Genomic DNA, 25,594 nt, shown 5'->3' with positions numbered 1-25,594 from the left:
GGAATTGCTGATAAATGATTAAACAGTGCTAGCAAAACAAAACAAAACAAAACAAAAAAACAGTGCTAGCAATTCTTATTTAGTTAGTTATTTTGTGGATGATAATGTCTTCCAAATTATACTGAGTATTGAAAATGTGGTTACCACAGGCATTGACAGTTAACATAATCATTAATGTAGAAAGATGAAATAGTTACTTTTTGCTTAATTTCTATCTATGGTAAATCTTGATTTTATATTTTAAAAGTCATTTTAATTAAAAGTATTTTTTAGTAAGAATATACTTGCTGTGTTTGGGAAGGTGAAGAGAATACCTTATAATCCAACACAATTGAATTTGTTGTCTAATGAAGAGATGCTTTAACTGGAAATATTTGCATGCAGAGTGTTGGGGTGCCACCTGGCTTTTTACTGCTGATAATAAAATTCTGTGGGACTAGCAGTTGGCATAATGGCTTTGTTGCTGGACTCCTTTATAGTTGACTGTAGTTCAAGTCCTGGACCTGGTGGCTTAAATTCATGCTGGGCACAGGTATGTGTGTGCCCAAGATGCTGAGAGGAGAATGGAGGAGAAGGGATTGCGGCATGGCCATCCCCCTGGGTGGTGATTTCTTGCTTTCTGTCTCTGTCTCTCTCTTTCTGATGAGTGCATGATGCGCCCTATAACAAAAACCTCTCCAAAAAAAAAAAGAAAAAAAAAATCTATTTCTGTTAGATATGAGGGAACTAGGACTTACTGTGTTAAAAAACATGTATTTCTTTAAAATTCTCAGCCTTTCGGATGGCACCTGATGTTTAAATTAAATGACTTCGAGGCAAAGAGAAGATCATTGGCAAGTTGAGACAGCCCACTCAGCCTCAGCAAGCCTACTGTGCTTTTTTGTGTTTTCTCTTCTGTACTATGGTACAGATAGTACTTCTGGCAGAAACCCAGGGCATTTTGAGACTCACGTCATTTGTTTTCTTATTCTTTTGGATAACAGTTTTGTGGTACTTGTTTTTTAGTATCTAAAAACAACTGCTTTATATGTTTTGTACAGTTTTCTGTTTATGATGGGAGGTCATCTGGTATCAATTCCAACATGAATAGAAGTAGACATCTCTAAAATAGAATTTTAGAATTTAGTATAGGTGGTTTTCTTTTTTATTTTTCAAGATTTGTTTATTTCTTTCACAAGAGAGAGACAGTATTTATGTTTGTGCATACATGAGAGAGAGAGAGAGAAAGGCAGCCTTAATGGGATGTTGTCATGCTACACCATCTCTCCCCTCACTCTTCAATCTGGCCAGAATCATAGTCCCTAACTCTTGTACCATGCATGCCTAACATGTTTCAGACTGACACAGGATCTGAACCTTGGTTACCCATCATGTGTCTCCAGCACTGCAGAGTGGCATGGTTCTGGCTGCCAGTATAGCTGGGTTTGATTTTTTTTTTTTTTGATACTTCAATTCAAGTAATTAAGAAAATGTTATAAGTCTTATAAGTAATCTTAGAAATTTAATGACAGATTATTAAATGTATTCAAATTATTCAAATTATTATTCAAGTTATTCAGATTAATTTTGTTTTACTTAAAGTATCCATTATGATTTATTCAGTATATATATTATTTTTTCAACAGAGAATTTACATTTTTCTGTCTGTCATATATTTTCTTTTCTCGCACTTCATACCCACCCACACCATCAACTCTACCCCCTTACAGTCTCTAGCATCCACACTTTCCTCTCCAGCATCACATCTTCAGATCTCCCAACTTCTGCATATAGAGTGCAAACACTTGGCCCAAATTGAATGGGGATATGTAATGTGTATCTTACAAAGTCTGGCTCATTTTGCTCAATATTAAGTCTTCTGTATTCATCCACTTTGAGTCAGATGATAAGATCTTAATGTTTCTTATAGCTGAGTAATAGTCCATAGTGTATAGGTGTTATAATTTTACAATCCAGTCATCAGTTTTTGGACTCTTAGGTTGATTCCATGTTTTAGCGATCATGAATAATACTGCAATAAACATGAATGTGCAAGTGTCCTTCCGATTGAGTGTTTTTTTATCCTTTGGGTGAATATTGAAAAGTGGGATAACTGGATCAGATGGTAGTTCTATTTTTGGTTTTTTGAGGAACCTCCATATTTTCCATAGGGATTGAACTAATTTACTCTCCCACGAACACTGCAATAGGGGCCCCTTTTCACCACAATCTTGCCAGCCAGCACTTGTTCTGCATTTGATCCTAGCCATTCTTACTGGGGTTAAGTGATATCTTATTATGGTTTTAATTTCCCTTATGTCAAGAGATTTTGAATATTTTTTCATATGCCTTTTGGCCATTCATAATCCTTTTTCGGTTGAATGTCTGTTCAATTCATTTGTCCATTTTAAAATGGGATTTTTTTTTTTTTTTTTTTTTTTTAATGAATGAAGTGTTTCTCAATCCCTTGTCTGAGGAATAATTTGCAAATATTTTCTTCCATTCCTAGGATTGTCTTTTCACTCAACTTATTGTTTCTTTTGCTGAGATGAAGCTTTTTGTTTTGATGAAATCTAACTTGTCTATTTTGGGATTATTGTCTAAGATTTAGGAGTCATATTAAGAAAACTTTGCCTACTCCAATGTCTTCAAAAGTTTTCCATGCATTTTTTGCTAGTAGTTTTGTAGTTTGAGGCCTTTGATCCATTTTGAGTTGATTCTTGTTAATGGGGAGAGATAGAGGTCCAGTTTTACATTTCTGCAGGTGGCTTTCCAATTCTTTCAGCACCATTTGCTGAAGAGACTTCCTTTTTTTCCACTGCATTGTCTTGTATCCTTTGTCAAAGATCAGTTGGCTGTATGATTCGTGATTTATTTCTGAATTTTCTATTCTTTAACATCGGTCTGTGCATCTATTTTTTGTGCCAGCATCCATGCTGTTTTAAGTATCACAGCTTTGTAATATATTTTGAAGTCAGGTAGTGAAATGCCTCCTATGTTATTCTTTTGACACAGTATTGCCTTGGTGATACTGGGTCTTATGATTCTGGACAAATTTTATAATTGTTTTTTGTATTTCTGTGGAGAATGTCACAGGCATTATGACCTTTAAATTTTAAAAAATGGTTCCAATTTGCTTACTTAGATAACATTCAATGTTAAAAAGATAAATCTAAATCAATAAATATTTTAAATTGGAACCATAAGTCTTATTTTCCTAAACATTTGATTACATAAACATCTGTGTAGATATATAGTAGCATAATATGGTTTTGATAAGAGAACTAATTAATTTATAAAATTAAATATAAACTTATTTAAATAAACTAAACTGATATCTTCATAGATAAAAAAGATGCTTGTGCCCTTAGGCTAATGAGCAACACACTGATATCTTAAGCAGATTTGGTGTTTATGTCTAATTTTCTCTAATGACATGTCCACGATTGTCAGGATGGATTTGATACGTTGAACACTCTACAATAAAAGACGCATTGCATTTTTTTAAAATTACTTATTTAATTTTTATTATTATTTTAAAATTTGCTATAAGGCATATGTACTCACCAGAGATTAACAGAGAGAAATGGAGAAAGTAAACCACCAGGTCCAGAATCCAAACTGTGTGAGTTCAGCACCTTGATCACCACACCACTGCTGTCCCCACCATTGCATTTAAATATTGCAGAATATTTAAATATTGGATTGCTGTCCTGGAACTCTCAGCTAATGGAGTGGACTAATTTAAGTAGGTAAATTATAATATACAGTGTTAAGTTTCATAGATAGTGTTAACTTGAAGAAATATGAAGGATTAAATAATCAACTCATTGAGTTCATTTATTCATTCAATGTGAATACGTGTTCAGATATTCTAAATTGAGGATATAATGGTTAATAAAACAAACATGATCCTTGCTTTGGGAGTGTTTAGTGTTGGAACTTGAAAATAATTTGAGGGGAAATTAAAATATAGACATGGCAAATAAAACATGTATTTTAGATGGAAGGTTTGCAGAAGTACAAAACCGTAGAAGTCTCTAGCCCATCAGTGATTTGGAGAAATCATTTAGGTCAGCATTATAGAATATACAAGTGGAAGTGGTGTTATGTCGAGACTAGAAGGGCAGATTTGGGCCAGATAAGAATGCCAAAATAAGGAATTTGTATCTTTTTATTATAAGCCTTTAATGGGCCAACCACATTTTAAAAATGACAGTTGCAATCTGTAATGTTGATTTCATATTACTTTAAGAATACTCAATTCATCAAAGTAATGAGTTGAGTTATTATAATAATCTGTTAATCTGCTAAGAATGTAATTGATGTGTGGTAGCTGTTTCTTTTGTAATCTAGGATTATTTTTGTTTCAGCTTTTACTCTACGAAAGGAAAATCTGGAAATGTTCGAAGCAGTTGGTTTTTTAGCTATCAAACTTGGTGTGATTCCTTCAGATTTTAGTTATGCAGGCCTTAAAGACAAGAAAGCCATCACCTATCAAACTATGGTTGTTAGAAAAGTGACTCCAGAAAGGTAATGAGATAATGCTTATTAAGATAGAACTGTATTTTATATGGCATCAAATACATACATACAAGATTGAAAATTCAGAATAATACTGGGAACATATTAACCTCCCTATTAATTATTAATTAATTGATTATGGGGTTATTCAGTAGCACATTCTGCATTAATAATATATCTTCTAAATAGTTATATCTTAAATTTACATTGCAAATGTAGGAAGTTTTAAGATAGAAACTTTGAGAAGTGGCAGATTTTAAATTATCTAAATTGTTTTCTAAACATCCTATGCTATATTCAAATATGCATTTCTATTCAGGGAAGTATCTTATAAATACCTTTTCCTAATTATTATAATATTTTATGCCTTTATTAACATGGAGCCTTACATTTAAAATAAGTCTTTGCTAGATAGAACAGAAAGTATTCAAATTTAGCCTCCTGTCACCTTAATCAAATTTTAGAATTTTTTTTATAATTGTAAAAGATATATGTTCATTGTAGAATATTTAGAAAATAGAGAAAAGTATAAAATTAAAAGTCAGTATGTGCCAGCAGGTGATGGGGTGATTAAGGCTCTGTATTCCTGTGTGGCCAATGTGGTTCAAGTTCCTGACCCAATGGCTTGAAAATCACACCAGCACGTATGTGTTTATGCCCAGAATCCCAGGAGCAGAATGGAAGAAAAGGGACTGTGGCATGGGGATCCCACGTGGGTGTGATTTCTCACTTTCCCTCTCATTGTCCTTCTCTGTCTCTGGTGAGCAAACATGCCCTATGGGTGTGACCGTAAAAAAGAAAGAAAGAAAGAAAGAAAGAACACTAATGATTACACTACTCAGAATTAACTATAATAACCCTCCCTCTCCTCCCCCCCCCAGTTTTGCTATAGGGTACATGAACTCTCTGGAGAGAGAGAGAGAGAGAGAAAAACGTAAGAAATTACTGTCCAAAGGGAATGGCTGAGCTGCAGTCCCTTCTCCATTGTTACTGGACAATTTATAAAATAGTTCAAAATTATGTATACTATATTGACTGATTTAACACTCCTTTATTTTTAAAAATAGGAATTTTTCTAATTTTGATTTATATTCTTGTACTTAAATCTACACCTTCTGATACTTTTCCCAAGATTAACTTCAAAAAGTTTAATGTTTAGGCCCAAATTCAGCCTAATTTGATTTAATACTGATATATTAATTCTTGGTCATGAAATGTATTAAGTGTCTATTTGCATATACATAGACTCTTCTAGGTACTTCTAAGCTCATATGGGGGACAAAAAAATGTGTACGCTTTTGTCTTTGTGGTCCAAAAGTGAGGTGAGTGAGAAAAATTTGTTAAAAGGCATTATGGTTTGTCTTCCCTCCTAAGGTTTATGTTTTGAAATTTAGTCCACTAAAATCCATGTGTTGGGACTTGATTGACAACTTAATCCTTTAATTGTGCCCCAGGGTAGGACCTCTGGGTGTAGGTCAGGGCCCCATCTTGAGTTCTGATGTGTATACAAGAGAGATAAATGGATGGTACAGACCACACTCTGCTCACCATCTTGTGATGCCTTCTGGTGACTCTTCAGGCACCAGAACTGTGAGTTTTAGGAATAAAACCATTTTCTTCATAAATCACTGAGTCTCAGGTATTTCTGTTAGTGACACAATAACAGACCAATAGAAGAGATGTTCAAGACAAAAACTAGTTTTTAACTACTATGGACAGTAAATGTTACTAGTTTCTAAGAAGAGAGATTGCGTTGATTTGGTGTAATGTACAAGGTTTTAATTATTCTTCAAGTACTAGGATTTCAGTTGATATAAAAAGTCTGGCAGTATATTTGGAGGGACAGTAAACTGAACAGTCTGTGTAATAAAAGATAGTCTTGTATAGACTAAAGAAAATATGGGTGTAAAGCGAAATTTGTATCAGCTCTTACAGGATCTTAAAGTTGTGCTAAGAAAATATGTTTCAGACATTGGGAAAGAATTGTAAGTTTGAGTAAGGAAGTGTTCAGAGCAAAATTTAGGGAAAATCCTCTGGTGTTAGTGCTTTGTCTTGGTAATGACGAAGGAAGAGAGTGAGCAGGAAAGGAGTTGAATTGGGACAGGAAGATCAGAAGCGTTAGGTTCTATCACTTGAATAAATCAAAAGGATTTCACAGAATGGTAGCATTTGTACTATGTGCAAGTTCTTTAAAAGCTCTATTACTATAACTCTATAGTAAGAGGAACTTAGTACACTTTTTTTTTTGAGATGTTTTTGCTATAGGGCACGTGTCTCACCAGAAAGACCTAGAGAGACAAACAGAACGTGAGAAATCACCCCCCAGGAGGGATGGCCATGCTGCAATCCCTTCTCCTCTATTCTTCTCTTGGGATCTTGAGTACACACGCACACGTGCCCAGTGTGATTTTAAGTCATCGGGTCCAGGACTCGAACCGCGGTTGTTCAGCAATATAGCCATTATGCTAACTGCTGGCCCCAGTACACATTTTTTGGAAACAATCTAAACTTTGGAAAATTCTGAAGATTTTTTTATTGGTGTTCTGATATAAGGGATTGGCAGGCAACTGTCATTTAAAACTGTATCTTAAAAGTAAGATTTTACTGAGTCTATGTGATTTATCACTTACAGGTTAAAAAATATTGAAAAAGAAATTGAAAAGAAAAGAATGGTTGTGTTTAATATTCGATCTGTAGATGATTCCCTTAGACTTGGTCAGCTAAAAGGAAATCACTTTGAAATTATTATCAGAAATTTAAAAAATCAAACAAATGATTCTGCAAACCTGAGAGAGAGAATTTCGGAGGCAATAGAAAATGTTAAGGTAAGAAAACTCAATTTTAAAGTTAATTTATTAATTTCTTCTATGAAAGAAAGACACACATACAAGTACTCACAACAAGATCTTTGTCTTTGCGCTGTGATCCACTTCAAGACTCAGCCAGCCAGGATCATGGGTGTGTGCTTACACCTGGCTTATGCAAGTAAACCTAGGGACCAGAACTCAGGACCTTCCCATGTGGCCTTGGCATTGGGAGTGTTGCATTAATGAAGTACCATCACAGATGGCTTAGAAAACTTAGTTTTACAATATTACAGGAAAAAACTTCATAGGTCCTCTCTCTACATCAAGGCAAGAAGGGAAACTTTTGTTATGTAGCTTTTTTTTTTTTGGAAAGGTTTTCGCTATAGGGCGCGTGCACTCGCCAGACAGACAGAGAGAGACATAGAGACAGAAAGTGAGGAATCACCCCCAGGGGGGATGGTCAAGCCGCAATCCCTTCTCCTCCATTCTCCTCTCTGGATCTTGGGCACGCATGCACATGCGCCTGGCGTGAGTTTTAAGCCACCAGGTCCGGGACGCGAACCGCGGTTGACTATGTGGGAGTCCAGCAACATAGCCATTACGCTAACTGCTGGTTCCATCGTTACGTAGCTTTTGATTTGAATATTTAATTATTCTTAAAATGATAATTAGAGACATTTGGTTTATTTTTTATTTTCTTCTAGATACATTTCTTTATTAAAGCAAAATAAAACATAAGTATAATTTTAAAATTACAGTTTATGGATTCCCAGAGGCGGGGTATTGATTTTTCTGCATAAGAAGAAAGACATTTTTTAGTGTTTGCCATGTAGAGTAGTATTTCAGGAACGAGAATTTATTTTTTGGAAATGTTGTTCAGTAATTTTTTTTTAGACATTTTTGTAAATCATACACATTTTGTTACATTTCCTAAACCATACACTTCTTTATTTCTTATAGTAAAAAATAACATAAGTGTTTCAGTGATATCTGTGACATTTAAATAACACATAACAACCGTAGCCTTTGGTCTGATCATTTAGACAAGGGTCAAAAACCTTTTTCTGTGAAGGGCCAGATAGCAAGTATTTTTTTTTTTTGATAATTATTTATTTAATTTTATTTAGTCATTCATTTATTTTAATTTGACCAGAGAGAAAGAGAAAGAAAGAGAGGGAAAGTGAGAAAGCCATCCACCAGGTTTGGGACTCGAACCATGGTCAACCATGTGGGAATGTCTAGTGCCTTAAGCACCATGCCACCTGCTAGTCCTGCAATAGCAAGTATTTTTATCTTTGTCAGCATGTGGTCCCTGTTGCAACCAATCAGCTATCATTGTGGAAATAGCCATAAATGAATGAGCATGACTGTGTTCCAGTACAACTTTATTTGGAAAACAGGGATCGGATCACATTTGACTTGTGTTCTATTATAGTTTCCCAGTTCATTTAGACCAGTAATCTCAACTTGGGAGCATTTAGCAATTTTCACCATCCAACCTCTACTCTCAAACCAATTGATAAAGAACATTTGGGGGTGTGGCTTAAGTATTAGTATTTTATTATTTTTTTCCTTTCTCCTTTCTTTCCTTCCTTTATTTATTTTTTTAAGGTTTTAACCATAGGGAATGGACACTTGCTTGATAGAGACAGAAACAGTGAGATGTCACTCTCCCCCCCAACCCCGGGGTGGGGGATGGCCATACCGTAATCCCTTCTCCATTCTCCTGGGATTTGGGGCATGCAGGCACACACGCCTGGCATGATTTTCAAGCCTCCATGCCCAAGACTGAAACCACGTTCAGCCATGTGGAGTCCAACGCCTTAACCACTATATCACCTGCTGGCTCAGCGTTAGTATTTAAAAAAAAAAAAAAAAAAACTCCTTAAGTGATTTTGCTTCACAACCACCGTTGATCTATAATAAATTAGGACCACAGAAACCTTTTAAACACAGTTTTCTACCTCTCCATCAGGAAAACAAACAAAAACTGATATTTAATCTACCTTTCATTCAGAAAATACCTTTCAATTAAAGATATTTTATATCTAGGACTTTGATCTGTATGTAAGGTTTCTATAATTGTATATTCTTTATATGGTTTTTACCTTTTTATCTTGACCTACCTAACATTCTAGTTTTTTATTTTTCTGAGAAACTGTTACTAAAATGGTATTTCTTTAAAAAGAAGGGGTTTCTCTGAACTCTGATACCACTCATTTCCTCTATTTCATTTGATATTTACCTTTGATTTTCATGGTAAAGAAAAAATAATCGAGAAACCCTGAAAATAAGTCTTTGGAGTTTTATTTAACAGGGTTGTATCTCTGATTGTTATAAACCTTTTTTTTTTAATAGCTAAATAAATTGAAGAGGTAGTTAAAACTCTGGTTATTTTAGGATGTTATCTGCTATTTTCCAAAATTAAAATAATTAAAAATACTTAATTATGAAATTTGATGTGGGAGCAATAATTACATCTGCAGCTGATTTTTTGAATGACACGTAAGAATGCAGTTCCTTTTGTATTATGCTGATAACAAACTTTCATAGCATCTTTATTGAGTACTCCTTGACAGTTGGTTCACATTAGTAACTGTTGACTGAATAAATGTGTACTTCCCTCATAAAGTGAGTGTGGGACTTCTTCATCTTTCAAGATACCTGGGGCCACACAGTGGTGCAGTGGTAACACAGCTGGACCCGCATGGGACTTGCCTGAGCATACCAGGCATGCATGCCTATGCTGTGATTGAGGCTGGCTAAGGCTGTGGTTGGATCGTGGCATGAGGACTCTGTTGGGAGTGCCTGTCTTTCTCTCTTTTTATCTCTGTCTCTCTCACTCTCATGGAAGAAGTAAATAAACTTTAAAGTTACCCTTATTCCAAGTTGGAGTAAAGCTTAGCATCTTTATTGAGTACTCCTTGACAGTTGGTTCACATTAGTAACTGTTGACTGAATAAATGTGTACTTCCCTCATAAAGTGAGTGTGGGACTTCTTCATCTTTCAAGATACCTGGGGCCACACAGTGGTGCAGTGGTAACACAGCTGGACCCGCATGGGACTTGCCTGAGCATACCAGGCATGCATGCCTATGCTGTGATTGAGGCTGGCTAAGGCTGTGGTTGGATCGTGGCATGAGGACTCTGTTGGGAGTGCCTGTCTTTCTCTCTTTTTATCTCTGTCTCTCTCACTCTCATGGAAGAAGTAAATAAACTTTAAAGAAAAGAAAAGTAAAAACCCATTTGGGACTTGTGTTTTCTTTGTGAGAACCTGCTTAGCCACTGACCCATTTTAATGGCACTGCAGTAAGTTAAAATTTTCTATTTCTTCTGAGCAGTGTGGCAGTTTAAAAAACTAATTGGCTTTAAGATCTATCTCTATCAAAAAATGGTGTCTGTGTCTCTCCCCTGGAAATATAGGGACTGTGACAACTTCACCAGTAGAGTACTGCTGTGAGAAGACATAGTCTCAATTCAGGTTTAAGAAATGAAATGTACTAAAGAAAGAACTATTACTTATAAAGGAGTTAGGACCTACCAGGTTTGAAAATTTACCTGGTTTTTGTTCCCAACATCTCCAGAGAGCAGAAAAGTCTCGAAATTTGAAACAACTTTTGCCTAGGCGTCAGATTCAGATGCCAAGTGACCATTTCATCCAAATTTGTCCAGAACTTTTCTGGTTTTGGCACTTAAAGTCCTACTTTTAAGGAAATGTTCAAAAGCTTGACATATTTTAGAAGCTTTCTTTACTAGTCTTATGTCCTCTAAATTATGTCTTCTTTTTATTTAACTGTATAGTCTTTTTCAGACCACTTGGTCCATTTGCATCTTTTGTTCATTATAGGATTTTCGTATTAAACTAAATACAAAGAGAAAGAATTGATTACATATTTCAACACAATAATTGTATTTGTATGCTTTTAATTTGTCAATGATTTTATATTCATAGAATAAAGGCTTTGTGAATTATTATGGACCACAGAGATTTGGGATGGGAAGGAAAGTTCACACAGACCAAATTGGACTGGCATTGCTGAAGAATGAAATGGTATGAATTTTATCTGTTTTCTCAGCTGTGCTTGTTATTAATATATTAGCTGGCCTCTTGCCTTTTAATCTTAGCATATGAACACATATATACCGCACATACATGTACCATATATTAATATGTTACATCATTGAGTACGAAATGACTCCTATCTTCTTGATTGCACATGGCAAGGAAGCAAACTATACACAGTGTTTTTGTGGTTAATACTCATTTGAGACTTGACAGAGAATAGACCATACTTTCCAAATTCTTTGTGAACTGAAAAGATGATTTGGAGGAAACTTATACCCTATGATTCTAGAAATTAGGTATTACATCATATGAAAGATAGGGATTCACTTATATCTAGAGGTTAAAAAGAGAACAGCAAATTTGGAAACACAATGCGACTAGTTTATGTAAAACTGAAAATGTGTGTCATAAATACACAGCTGCATTTGCCCAGATATTAAAAGTATATGTGTATCACACATACATATACCATATGTATTACATCATCATATATTAAGCTGTATTCTTGGTGTCACATTAGAAGGAAGCAGACCGTATGCAATGTCCTTGTGTTTAATACTCACTTGAGAGTTTCACATGTACTTACTTGAGAGTTCAATTTCATGTGAGACTTACTCATGTTAGGGTTAGCGTTAGCAAGTCTCACGTGAATCTAAAAACACACATCACAAAAAAAACCTGCATTTGCCCAAATACTAAAAGTGTATGTGTGTACACATGTATGTATACTTTTAATATGTATTTTTATGTATGTAGGGTCTTCAGAAAGTTTGTGGAAAATGCATATTATGTAAAAACGATGAGTGAGTGTCAGAATTTTTTTGCAACTTGTCATTTAATTCCATTTCCATGAATTTTTAAGTCCTCTTGTGTATAATTATGTGTACTTACATTTTATATATTACATATTATACATTCACATATATTTACACTGGAATGGAGTGTACATATGAAGAACACTACAAAACTCTAAATTTTATGTTTCAACAAATGCAAGATTATTTATATGATAGTTTCATACTCATTTATTTGTGTTTTAATTGTTTTTTGATTGGAAGAAAAACAATAAAGGAACTTGTGAGAAGTATTGTGCATTGGTATATCTTTCATAGGGAAGTGTGGTTGAGAGCCGATGGTTTAGAACACAGCTGCAACTCTGTAGTCAGTTCTAGACTTCACATTTCCAGAGATATTTTAACAACTGGGATATAACTGATATGATAAAGTGTCTAGAAACCATGTGTCTTAGTCCATTTTTGCATTCATTGTTAACAGAAAAAATACCTATGACTGTAAATTTAAGAAAATGGTAGTTTGTTAGTTCTGATGACTAGGAAGTCTAAAGACATCACAAAATGGCTGAATGCACACCTTTTACTATAGTAAGGTCTATATCCATGTGGCTTTTTCTTTACTAAGAAGCCCCACCAGAACTCAATCATGGAGGACCCAATGTCATTAGGTCGAGTCCTCCATGGAATACAATGAGTCTCCACCCTGGGACACAATGTTAAGTTTTTAACTTAACACCTTTACAATGCAGTCAACACAATCAAGTCCGAACACATAAATTTCTGGGGACATCACACACACACACACACACACACACACACACACACGCCAGTGTGAGTTTAAGCTGCTGGATCCAGGACTTGAACTGCAGTCAACTACGTGGGAGTCCAGTGATGGAAACATTATGTTATTACTGGTCCCAAGAAAGACATTTTTAATAATTGCTCAGAGGAGTGGGGTTTTTGTCCCCAAAGAACAGCAATTTCCTGTTTCTTACAGCATCTGAGCAAAAACTGGATAGCCACCCTCCCACCTCTTTCAAATTTCACATTACATACTCTTGAACTTTTCATTAATTTTGCTAGAGTATTAGTTATCAGTTATTAATGTGTAACATATTACCCCAAAATTTAGCAGCTTACTGCAACAAGAATTTATTACTTCTCGTAATTTTTGAGAGTTGGGAATCTGGCAGCTGCTTAGTGGGTGGATCACATCTCCCATGAGGCTGGGTCACACTATTGGTTGTGGCTGCTGACTTTGAAGACTGGGCTGAGGATAGAAGATCTGCTTCCAAGCTCACCCTAGTGATTATTGGCAGGAGGCTATCATCTCTTGCTATGGCTCAATTATGGCATGGCCTGCCCTAGAGAGGTGAGTGCAAGAATGCAAAGAGAGACAATAAATACCACAGTGTCTTCTATAACCTCATCTTGGAAGCAACATACCTTCATTTTTGGTGCATAATACTGGTCACACAAGCCAACCCTACTAAGTTCAGAAAAAGACAGTACCAGGTGTACCAGATGATGGAGATCACTGGGGGCCTCCAAAGGCTGTTTTGGGCAGCTAGAGAGCCATATCTTTTTTTCTTGGCCTGAAGCATCCCCTCCCCAATCTTTACATTCTTTAGGTTTCAATTTAAATATTCTTATCCACTTACCAGAAAAAATTAATTCCCTTTGTGATCCCATAGCATACTGGGCTTCCCATATGAAGTTTTGTTATATTTTATTCTCATGCTTATCTTTTCCAGTAGACAGTAAGCTTTAATATGACAGGAACAAGTGTTTTGCTCAGCACTCTGTTTCTAATACATAGTAACATGTTGCACATGGCAAGTGGTTTTAGTATTTGTTTGAATGAACTAGCTTTCTAGTGAATATTTGTTTAAATGAATGAATATTGTAAAAAGATAGAGTAAGAGATTAGGTTGGATGGTCTATTTTAAGATTCTTCCCCACTCCAAGACATAGTTATGTGTTGCTTAACAACGGGGATACAGTCTCAGACTTATGTCAATGTGCAATTTTGTCAATGTGCGAACTTCACAGAGTACTCACTCAAACCTGGCCTATTGTTTCCAGGCTGCAAACCTGTACAATGTGTTACTGTACTCAGTGCTGTAGGCAGTTGTAATGTAATGGTATTTGTGTATCTGAACATAACTAAAGGTGGAAGAGGTACAGTGAATATAAACAATAAAAAATGATACACTTATATAGGATACTTACTAGGAATGGACTTACAGGACTGGAGGTGGCAGTGGTTAGTAAATGTGCAGTCTTAGGATATTATTTTGTAGTACTATACATTACTATAGACTTTATAAATGCTTTACTAAATTGGTTATAAAATTCATTTTTTAATAATAGTCACCTTAGCTTACTATAACTGTTTTACTTTATAAACTTAATTTCTTTTTAACTCTTTGGTAGGAATCCTAAGCTTAAAGCTCAAATGCATTTTACAGCTGTGCAAAATTTTTTCTGTTTTACATTGATATTCTATAAGCTTCTTTCTACTTTTAAAATATTTTATGAATATTTAATTTCCTTTTAAAGCTCTTTAGTTAAAAACTAACTATAAACAAACACAGTCGCCTGTCCCACTGGAAGGGCCATGATGACTTAAACAAGAGATTAAATCAAGGACAAGAGAAGATGATGCACTCAAGAAGCACAGTGAAAATGAGATGTTTGGGGCTGCTGCAGGTGTAACGCAGCATACTGTTTTACAATAACTTTTTAAATAAGTAGGCATACACTCTAATAATAAAAAGTCTAGCATAGTAAATACTTAAAACAGTAATGTAGTCATTGATTATCATTATCAAGGACATATTGTGTGTTACACTTTTATTTGACTGGTAATGAAATAGGTATATTGACCCCAGTGTCACTACAAACAGATGAATGGTATATTGATGATGGCAACAATTTCATCACGTAACAGGAATTTTTCAGCTTCTTAATAACAAACAGTCTTGCAAGACCACTGTCATAAATGTGGCCCGTCGTTGACAGAAATGTTACGTGGTGCATGACTGTATGATTCTTAGAAATAAATCCCAGTGCTAGAGACAGTGATAAGATACTGAAACTAGTCGACACCAGTAAAAAAAAAAAAAAAAAAAAAAAAGGGGGCACCGGGAATCGAAACCCATTAAAAAAAAAAAAAAAAAAAAAAAGGGGGCCAGCAGGTGGTGTAGTTGTTACAGTGCTGGACTTCCACATGGACGACCACATTTCAAGCCCTGGACCTAGTGGCTTGAAAATCATGCCCGGCTAGTGTGTGTGTGTGCCCAAAATCCCAGGAGGGGAAGGGAAGAAAAGGGATTGTGGTGTGACCATTCCCCCAGTGGGTGATTTCCTACTTTCCCTCTTACTTGTCTCTGTTTCTCTTCAGCAAACACACATGCCCTATGGCAAAACATAAACAATTTTTTTAAAGAACTGTCTTTTAATCTGTTTATGATCTTAAATGAGATATTAAGGTCATACTTTTTTTCTTTAAGATTGGACCATTATTTTGAATACCATTCAGGGAACTGAGAACAGGGATGACTTCAATTGCTTGCTATTCTGCTATGGTTGCTGTCTTCCTTATTTGTGGTGTGTGTGTCAGTCAAGTCTAAGTATTTGTGTCAAAACTATACATTTGTGTTCATAACTTAATACTAGAGATAAAAAATTGATAGAAACAGCACTGTGGAAATGATTATGGGTGAGAGGCAGGGGTTACTTTGTTCAGTCCCTAATACTTCAAATGTGTGTATAAAGTTACTTTATACAGAGGGCTTATTTTTAAATTTAACATTGACTCTTTCATTTTTAAAAGGCTAAAGGTAAAACTGCAGCATCAACTATTATTAAATACCTATTTTTTTTATAATGTTACAGATTTTAATCTTTTTTTTAAATAAAGAAAATAATTTGTAATTTTCATTTAACATATGTTGTCTTGCTTGATTTTTCCAGGTGAAGGCCATAAAATTATTTCTTACACCAGAAGATTTGGATGATCCTGTAAATAGAGCAAAGAAGTATTTTCTTCAAACTGGTATTTAAGTTTCTTTACCCCATAAAAGACCATTCAGGTACAGGAAATAAATGTTGTATCAGCAGGAGGGTATTCAGTGCGATACAAATGTGATAAGAAATAAATTGTAACATATTAGATATATAGTCATTTTATTACATGCCCTAAGAACTTCATTTTTGATCTAATATCTGAGACTTTTATCTGTTCTAGATCATGCTGCGGTGTAGGGAGAGGAGAGAAATGCCTTCTTAGTTTGGCCAGGATTCTGAGGAGAAAAGAGGTCCCAAATTTTAAATTGGTACTGATAACAATATAATTTATTACAGCTGAAAGAGACTCAAACTAAATAAAAGTTCATTTATTATATTTTAGATTTTTTGCATTGTTTTTAATCTAGTGACTCTTTAGCCCTATCAGTTCTGAAAACTGGATCACTTTGGTGCTCTGTATGTAGAAGGCTTAGTGGGAAGCACCAAAGAAAAGTGGCCAACTAACATGACTAGAGTGAGACTATGTGGGCCTAAGTGGGCCTAACGCTCAAAGTCGTGCTTCCCTAGTGTATCATCTTGTGCAAGTGATTTAACTCCTTGTTTTAGTTTAGGTTCACTTGAAACTAATAATGGTACCTAAAAGGCTGTTGTAAGATTTAAATAAGATAATAGCCATAATGCTCTTAATAATAGCGTGTGGCACTTCTTACATACTAGATAAATGTTACTAATATTGATTATAATAGCAACCGTACCAGTTCAGGCTTATTGAAATATCTATCTACATACATGTGCATACCGAATTTCTCTTATAACAAATAAAGGACTTTGGTTTTCAAATGTCTCTATTATTATTTTTAACTGTGTCCCTATTACATGAATGTAATTATTCATAGGAGAGTAGTATTTTTGTGTCACACAGCATTTATAAACAGTATGGGCATTTATAGCTCTTCTAAGAAAGCTAAATAATACTAAAGAAAATTCAAAGTGACTTAATTGGTTTGTGTCTATTGTAGAGTCCTGAGGATGTAATTTCTTTATGGTTACCTATTGGTAAACTTAAGTGTACCCTTGGCACATTTATTAAAATGCCGATTCCAAGGTTCCATTTGAATCAGGGTCTTTGTACTGGAGTCTAGTAACTAATCTACATTTTAAAAAGCATCCCATAGGAGTCAGCAGGTGGCACAGAGGTTAAGGCACTGAAATCCCACATACCTATCTATGGTTCAAGTCCTGGACCTGGTGGCTTGCTTTCTCACTTTTCCTCTTTCTCTCTCTCTCATTCTCTGGTGAGCACATGTGCCCTATGGCAAATTTAAAAAATAATAATAAATGAAATTAAATAAAAATTTTCAAAGACTTATTTTTTTATTTATTATTATCATCGTTTTTTCACATGTGCTTACCAAAGAGAGACAGAGAGAGAAAGTGAGACAGCAAGCCACCAGGTCTGGGACTCAAACTGCAGTCAGCTATGTGAGGAAGTCCAGCACTTCAACCATTATGCCACTTGCTGACTCCAATAAATAAATAATTTAAAAATTAAAAATCAAAGCATCCCATTAGACCTAATAGTATATTTAAAGGATCCAGATATCTCCCTTTTCTTAGAAATTCTGCACTTTTGTTTATAATAACTTTTTAAAAACTATAGCCCATACAAGCTCAGTGGTTTATTTAATCTAATCTAACTTGTTTTTGTTTGTTTGTTTGTTTTTGTTTTTGTTTTTGTTTAAAGTCCTCTAAATAACTGCAAATTCATTTTTCACTATATTTAACTAAGGCACTCTGGCAAGCCATTACTGACTTTTTTTGCTTTTTTATTTTACTTTTAAGCAGGGATAGTAGAAGGAAGATCAACAATGAATTATCTTTATTAAAAAAAGAAAAGCTTCATTAACTCTAGCCAAGTTTAACTGATAGTGCTAAGCATCTTCATCTTCATGTTTTTGAGATAAGCATGAGCATTGCCTTTCATTTAGAGTATAACAACATATGTCTTTATAAATGACTTGTAAGTAAACTGGCTGGCTGATTTTCTCATTATTTCAGAGGATGCTAAAGGCACACTTTCATTGATGCCCGAGTTCAAAGTGCGTGACAGAGCGTTGTTGGAGTCACTGCATCGCTTTGGCATGACAGAGGAAGGTTGTATCCAGGCATGGTTTTCTTTTCCCCATTCCATGCGCATATTCTACATTCATGCCTATAGCAGCAAGATTTGGAATGAGGCGGTATCATACAGACTTGCAACCTATGGATCAAGAGTTGTGGAGGGTGATTTGATCTGTTTGGATAAAGATATTAATGATGAGCATTTTCCAAATAGTAAAGTAAGTATATTTCATCAGAGTTTTCCAAGAGTGGTTACCACACTGAGAAACCCTGATTTTAGAAACACTTTGAAACTAAACATGTATTTCCCTTTTTTTAGAAAACTTATGTTTATTCTTTTTCTACTTCTACTATGTTCTGAGTTGAGGTTTAATACTTACTGGAAAAATTAAAATATGGGGTAAAAATTACAAAGGCAGTAAGTCTTCCTTTAAAGAACACATTAAAAAAAAAATTAAACAGTTTCCAGGTGGTAGCCGGTGATAATGTCACATTCTCTGAGTCTGAGCCACATGAGAAGATTCAGAGTATGTGTCCAGAGATCTACCTGAGTATGCTAGACCACTTATGTGTTCATGATCTGGATCTGGGGCTGCCTGAGGCTGGGGGTCGACTATGGATTTCAAGACCCTGACGGGGGTGCCTTTTTCTCTGTCTCTGTCTCTCTCTGTCTTTCTCAATCGTGGAAGAAATAAATGAACTTTTAAAAATTACACAAAGTGGGACCAACAGTTAGCGTAATGGCTATGTTGCTGGACTCCCACGTAGTCGACCACAGTTCGAGTCCCAGACCCAGTGGCTTAACTCACGCTGGCTGCATGTGCATGTATGCCCAAGATCCTGAGAGGAGAATGGAGGAGAAGATATTGTGGCATGGCCATCACCCTGGGGGATGATTTCCCGCTTTCTGTCTCTGTTTCTGTCTTTCTGGCGGGTGCATGCACTAGCAAAACAAAACAAAACAAAACCTCTCAAAAAAAATTACAGAGTGCACAAAACAATCCCCTTAAAAATAAAAATAAAAATATTTCAGATGAGAATGTGATCTCATTACCAACCTAATGCAATTCCCTCCCCTGCAACCTCCATTGTTTAGTATATGTCCTTCTAGACTTTTTTCTATGCTTTCTATAAATTCCACAAAAATTGATTTTTATTGTTAGTTATTGCCAAGAAAAGAAACGACAGGACTTAAGAGAGCTAAAACTTAAAATTTGAGAAAGAAAAATAAGATTTTTATAAAATGGCATAGTATAATCTTTTACATGTTTATTTTTTTCTATCAATGTCTTAGTTTATATTAATGAAATTATAAATTATAAAAGTCAATTTTTTTCCATTTTCTTCCTCTCCAACTAGTATTTTAATTTTTGCGGATTTGAACCAGTAAAACCAGCTACCAGAAATTCATTTTATAATATTTTAATGCAAAAAGAACAAAGAATTGTTCTCTAATACTCTAATAAGTTAGTCTCATAAGTTTTAAAAATTAGTGAAAGAATTTGAATAATGCTTTCATATGTAGCATCATAAAGTCATCTAATTTTAGAGGAGAAAGGGTTTTAGAGACTCTCTTTTCTGTAGAAAAGATAATACAGAAATGAAAATTGAGACCCATATTAGAGAGACAGATTTGGAGTCATACAGAAATGAAATGAAATGTCCCACTTGGCCTGCTTCTTAGCCCAAATTTGTCTCTACTAGAAAAACCATGGAGTATAGAAAGGTTTTAGTGTCTAGAGTTGGAACATGGCCAGGGTTTCAAAAACAGAGAGAAAATAGACTCTGAATTCTATACGTTTATCTAAATTAAGGTAGAGTTCTAGATGTATGAATTAAGTTTTTTTTTTTTTTTTTCCTTTAGTTTCAAGTAATAGAAACCTGCCTCAAGTTTAAGGAAAAGCCAGTAGTACTTATTGGCCCTTAACACTGGAAGTTTATGATCGATTCAGGCACAGCTAAATCCAGGAGCTTAAGTGTCCTAAATAATCTCACTCATTTATTTTCATCTTTCAGCTCTGCTATTCTCTATGTTAGATCTATTTCCAGTCTGGCATATATCTTTGATGGCAAGATTGTCATTAGTAATTCTGGGCTTACTTTTATAACTTTAGACATGTTTCTCTACAGAAAAGAGGGCTTTTCTTTCTCAACATTGTCAAGAACAGCTGTGGAATTTTGTCTCAGTAGCTCAGAATGGCCTGGTCTTGGTCACATGCCTGAACAGTTAGGATATACAGGTTATCCAAGGTAGTAAGCCTATATGCTAAGCCTATATTCCCAGAGCTCCTTTCTGGAAACACCCCACCTAACCCACATCTGAGAACTGGGAGGGGAGGGCTCTCTGGAAAATGAAGGTGCTGCCAACAGAAAACAATAAGGGTTACATAAGCCAGAATAAGAGATGTCTGCTTTACTGCTCTATTACATGGATGGTGTTTTGAAAATGTAGATAAAGTCATCACTGGGAGGTAGCATACCTTACTAAAAATGGTCATTTAATTGAGACTCAGACTCTCAGGCTCTGTGTAAAAGAAATTTAGTAGCATGCAATCTAGCAAGTTTCCTTTACTTCATGTAGAGAAGAGATATATCAGTGATACCTTTTCTGATAAATAATGAAAAATAGAATTTTTAAAAACACCTTCCAGAAGACATATCTATTTGTATATTACATGGAAAACACAGTATTTAGTAAGAGCCATTTCTAATTCTGATTTTTAGATGTTAAAGATTACTTTTACATGATATAGGAACAAACATTGAAATGCATATGCTTTATAAGACTTCTTAGCTCAAAATAACACCAGCAAGGATAGTTTTATGACCAGAATTGTATCTGGTTTTCCTTTTGGAGCTGTAGGAGAAGAAAGAACATTTTCTTCATTTTTTTCCTTTTACTAGCAGCAAAAAAAAAGTCTATTTTTTTTTAAGACCAGTCATTTATATTTTATTAGGTATCACTGAGAACAGACAGGACTTAGAGATGCAAAGCATAAACTATTGAAAGAAAAAAGACAAAATAAGTTTCTAATGTATAGTATATGGAGCATGTAATATTGTATATCTACAATGAAAAATTATGATAAACTAATCTCATGCCTTGTTTTGATAGTGTTACTAGGGTAACAGATCTTTATTTCAAGTCACTTTGTAGATTCTCATAATTATTTTTTTTTTGGTGGAAAATATGGAGAAATTTAAGTTAAATAATATATTTCAAGTCACTTTGTAGATTCTCATAATTTTTTTTTTTTTGTGGACAGTATGGAGAAATGTAAGTTAAATAATAAAAAAAAAATTAGACAAGGGCCAGACATTTGCACAGTGGTGAAATAGAATGCTCTGCGAGGCAGCCCCACACAGGAGGGCTGCAGGTTAATTTTCAGAGACCACCCTGAATGTGCCATGTACAAGTGTGCCTGCAATCTGGGACTGGATTGAGATGTGGCACCAGTATACTGTGGGAGGTGCTGTACTTCTGTCTCTCTCTGTGTGTTTCTCTCTCACTTATGAAATAAAGAAATACACTTTAACTAAATAACAATCTTTTTTTTTAAAGTTAGGTGAATTTACAACTAGGAGCAGTCATACAACAAACAAAACATGTTTGTTAATTGTTTGACATCTACTTGGAAGGAGTTTTGTATAGACAAAGCATGATATTCTATACTTGACCACATTCTTTTCAGTATTTTCATAAATTACTTAATCATCTTATTATATATATGCTTAGACATCTTTAAAAGACAAAAAGCTAGAAGTGATGTTGCAAGAGAGATCATAGTCCCATGTCGTTTGTTTGTCCCGTGTATTCTTGTCAGGTCACATCTGAAGCTTTATATCCATTTCTGGGTATAGTAAATAAAAGGTGTTATTTGCCAATAACAAACAAACTCAAACTGAAAACAACAACAGAAACAGTATTAGTAAGAGTAGGGAGAATGGAGGGAAAAGCCAGCAGATTTAGAGGATCTATTGCTATATCATATAAGAGAGCTTTAGGAAAATCAGAATGTGGTTAATCCTTGTGGAAAGAAAGATGATGACTGCCTTTATATTTGACCTTTCAGACAAGAGAAACCAGAATGATTTATTCTCTGATATCCAAGGGCAGTATTTTTCAAACCTATTTTATCATGTGCCTCTTTTTTCCCCCCTCCTATTATATGAAACAGTGTTACATATATGATACCTCTTATATGAAACAGTGTTACAAAATACCACTTCTATATAGAGTTTAACTGGAGAGGGGGGAGGTCAGGCACCTGTTGGTGGTGGGAGTGGAGGGATTTGGTTTTATAGAAGCAGATTTTTGATTCAGCACAATAAAGAAAAACTTTATAACTTAGACAAAGATTGTTGGTGACTGAAGTGAAAAGGAATTGCCTTGGAGTGTTAAGCACTCACTGTTCTGAAACTTTAGTTATTAGTGGTTAAAATAAGCAGAAGCATTCTAAATTTTATGTAGTCGACCTCTGCAGAAACAAACTATGAAAAAATCCTGTTTCGAGTATATGTATATTCAGCAGAGGAATCAAATTGTACATAACAAAGTTAGGAAAAATTGGGGAAATTTAGAATGTTTAAGAATCATCCATATTTTCATCATGTTTTTAAAATAGGTTCATCTGGTAACTGAAGAAGAAGAAGAATCTAATGCATATGCAATTCATCAGGTAAATTTGCTTAAAAGCCATTATTACTTAGATCTACGTGCAGACATTGTCCTGAAAAGACAAAATGTTGACTAATCCTGCCTCCCACATTTTAACAACTTTTTAATTAAGGTATAATTTATATACATTTAAATTTCATCTTATTTTACAAATTTTTATGCATTTTAAACAGTTTGCCATAGGATGCATGTACTCACCAGAGACAGAGAGAGGGAGAATGAGAAAGCATCCCCCCAGTTGAAATCATCCTACCACAATCCCTTCTCCGCCCTTCTCCTCTTGGGATTTTGGGCATGCACACACTCATGGCTGGTATGTATTTCAGTCAGATTCAGGACTCGTACCATACATTCAGCCACCTTAACCCCCTGCCACCGGCTGGCCCAATTTACACATTTTGATAAATGTATAAATAGTCAATGACTACCACAAAAATTAGTATTAAAGAATACTTTTATCTTCCCCCCAATTTTTTGTGCCTCTTTGTGGTTAACTCCTATTCCTGTCTCCAGCAACTGACAACCACCGTGCTATTTTCTGTCATCAGGTTTTGCCACTGTAAGTGCGATATGCAAATAGAGCTGTATGGTATATGACCTTTCGTGTCTGGCATCTTTCATTTAGCAGAATGAATTTAGGATTCATTCATGTTGCGTGTATTTAAGTTTTTTACCTTGTTCTTTATTCCAATGGCCTTTTTGTACTCTTCAAGAAAGCTACCTAGGGCCAGTCTTTGGCAGGTGATTAAGGCAGCTAGATGCCAAATGGCCAGCTGTGCAGTTCGAGTCCTGGATTTGGTGGCTTGAAAAGTACGCCAGGCATGTGTGCCTGCATGCCCAAATCCCAAAAGGAGAATGGAGAAGAAATTGTAGCATGATCATGCCCCAAGGGGGTGGTTTTTTGCTTTCCCTCTCTCTTCTCTCTTTGGTAAGCTCACATGTCCTGTGGTAAAATTTAGAAACAAAACCAAAAAATCTGTCTAGAAGTTATCAGCAAAGGAGGAAAACTCCACAAAATGCTGTATTTACTGTCAAGCAGCTGAGGAACTCCACATTGTATATTGTATTTCTTGTTTGTTTTCATATTTTTAGATAATTAAGAATTTTAAGTTGTCAGCCAAAATACCAATTCTATGGTTGAGCAATAGACGTTACTCTTCATCTTACAGAAAGAAAATGCTTTTAGAATTGCGTAATTTAATAGAGATTAAGCACATATTGGCCATTTAAATATATCTAAACTTCTTGATTGTGAGTTGCCTAATGCTATCTGATTTGAATTGGTTACATTGTTATTGTGTATCCTTGATTTTAGTTAGCTATTTTGTTTACATGACAACATTAAAAATATCATAGCATGGTTATATTTTAAACTGATTGTAATATTTATATACTGAGACTGATTTTACAAATCCAGGTCCCAAGCATGAAAAATAAATTTAAAATTTGATTGTATGTCTTTCTGAAGGCTGTCTCATGTATATTTCTTTCTTCCCTTTCATAGGTGGTTCTTCCAGTACTTGGATACAATATTCAGTACCCAAAGAACAAAGTAGGACAGTGGTATCATGAAATACTTAACAGAGACGGACTACAGACATGTAGGTTTAAAGTACCTGCTCTGAAACTGAATATACCAGGATGCTATAGACAGATATTGAAACATCCTCATAATCTCTCATACCAACTAATGGAAGATCATGACATGGATGTGAAAACAGAAAGTTCCAACATCACTGAAACAGCTTTATCTCTTTTGATTTCTTTTGATCTTGATGCTTCATGTTATGCTACAGTTTGTCTGAGAGAAATAATGAAGCATGATGTTTAATGATACTCTTGATGTATTGGGTCATCAGAAAAGTCATGACACATTTTGCATAGAGAACTCATGACTTATCTGATGACCCACTAATCGTGTATGTCACTCTTTGAAGGAAAGAGAGCTGAAAGTTCTCGAGCACCTACTATGTTATGTGCCAGGAGTTTCAAAATTGTTCCCCCTTTAATTTTTGGAGCATCCTGAGAAATTGGAATTTGATGCTGTAACATTTCACAGGACAAATAGGTAGAAAGTATCAGGGTATGAATTTAAGATCTGCTGACTCCAAAGCCTATGATCTTTTATGATTCAGTGACCTTTATGTCATAAAAGTTAAAATCTTTTTAAACCATAAGAAACATACAATACTTCAAGATAACAATTTAAGAAACTATTACGATGCATTGTTCATTTCCTATAGGTCCTTGCTCAAAATATAGATGCAACTAGGCTGCAATAAAAACATACGGTGGGAGAGAACAATACATGAAGTATTTTGCTAATATTTGTCATCCTTTCCTATTTTTGAAATTGCTAAGCAGAACAGTATACAAAGAAAATACCATTCCTTTACTTATGATAGCTATATCTGGTTAGTTATTACCCATAACAGATAAATTGTCTTTGATGAAGATTGAAATAACCTTTTTATTTTTTTGAACTAGCACTTTTATAATGACACACATTGACCCCCTTGTTTTTTTTTTTTTTTTTTTTTTTTTTTTTTGTGTGTGTGTGTGTGTGTGTGTGTGTGTGTGTGTGTGTGTTTAT

General features: G+C 34.9%; 1 protein-coding gene across 4 annotated transcripts in view; it reads left to right on the top strand.

The window, feature by feature from the left end:
- The window catches only part of PUS7L (pseudouridine synthase 7 like), a 29,644-nt gene extending 4,426 nt beyond the window's left edge, over positions 1-25,218 (top strand). For 3 of the 4 annotated variants that reach the window (XM_006168549.3, XM_014584215.2, XM_006168550.3), the window contains 7 exons: positions 4,353-4,512; positions 7,136-7,328; positions 11,263-11,361; positions 16,149-16,230; positions 18,261-18,541; positions 22,949-23,002; positions 24,506-25,218. In XM_006168549.3, coding sequence (XP_006168611.1) covers positions 4,353-4,512; positions 7,136-7,328; positions 11,263-11,361; positions 16,149-16,230; positions 18,261-18,541; positions 22,949-23,002; positions 24,506-24,832 — 1,196 coding nt within the window. In that variant the 3' untranslated portion in view covers positions 24,833-25,218. Of the gene's footprint in view, positions 1-3,652; positions 3,728-4,352; positions 4,513-7,135; positions 7,329-11,262; positions 11,362-16,148; positions 16,231-18,260; positions 18,542-22,948; positions 23,003-24,505 lie in introns of those variants that run through there. The other variant, XM_027768314.1, reaches the window with a different exon arrangement.
- The last annotated feature ends 376 nt before the right edge of the window (positions 25,219-25,594 follow it).

Source organism: Tupaia chinensis, unplaced genomic scaffold (genome assembly GCF_000334495.1).
Source record: "Tupaia chinensis unplaced genomic scaffold, TupChi_1.0 Scaffold145870_1, whole genome shotgun sequence".
Lineage (NCBI taxonomy): Eukaryota > Metazoa > Chordata > Mammalia > Scandentia > Tupaiidae > Tupaia > Tupaia belangeri.
This window is presented reverse-complemented; position numbering and strand designations above follow the sequence as displayed.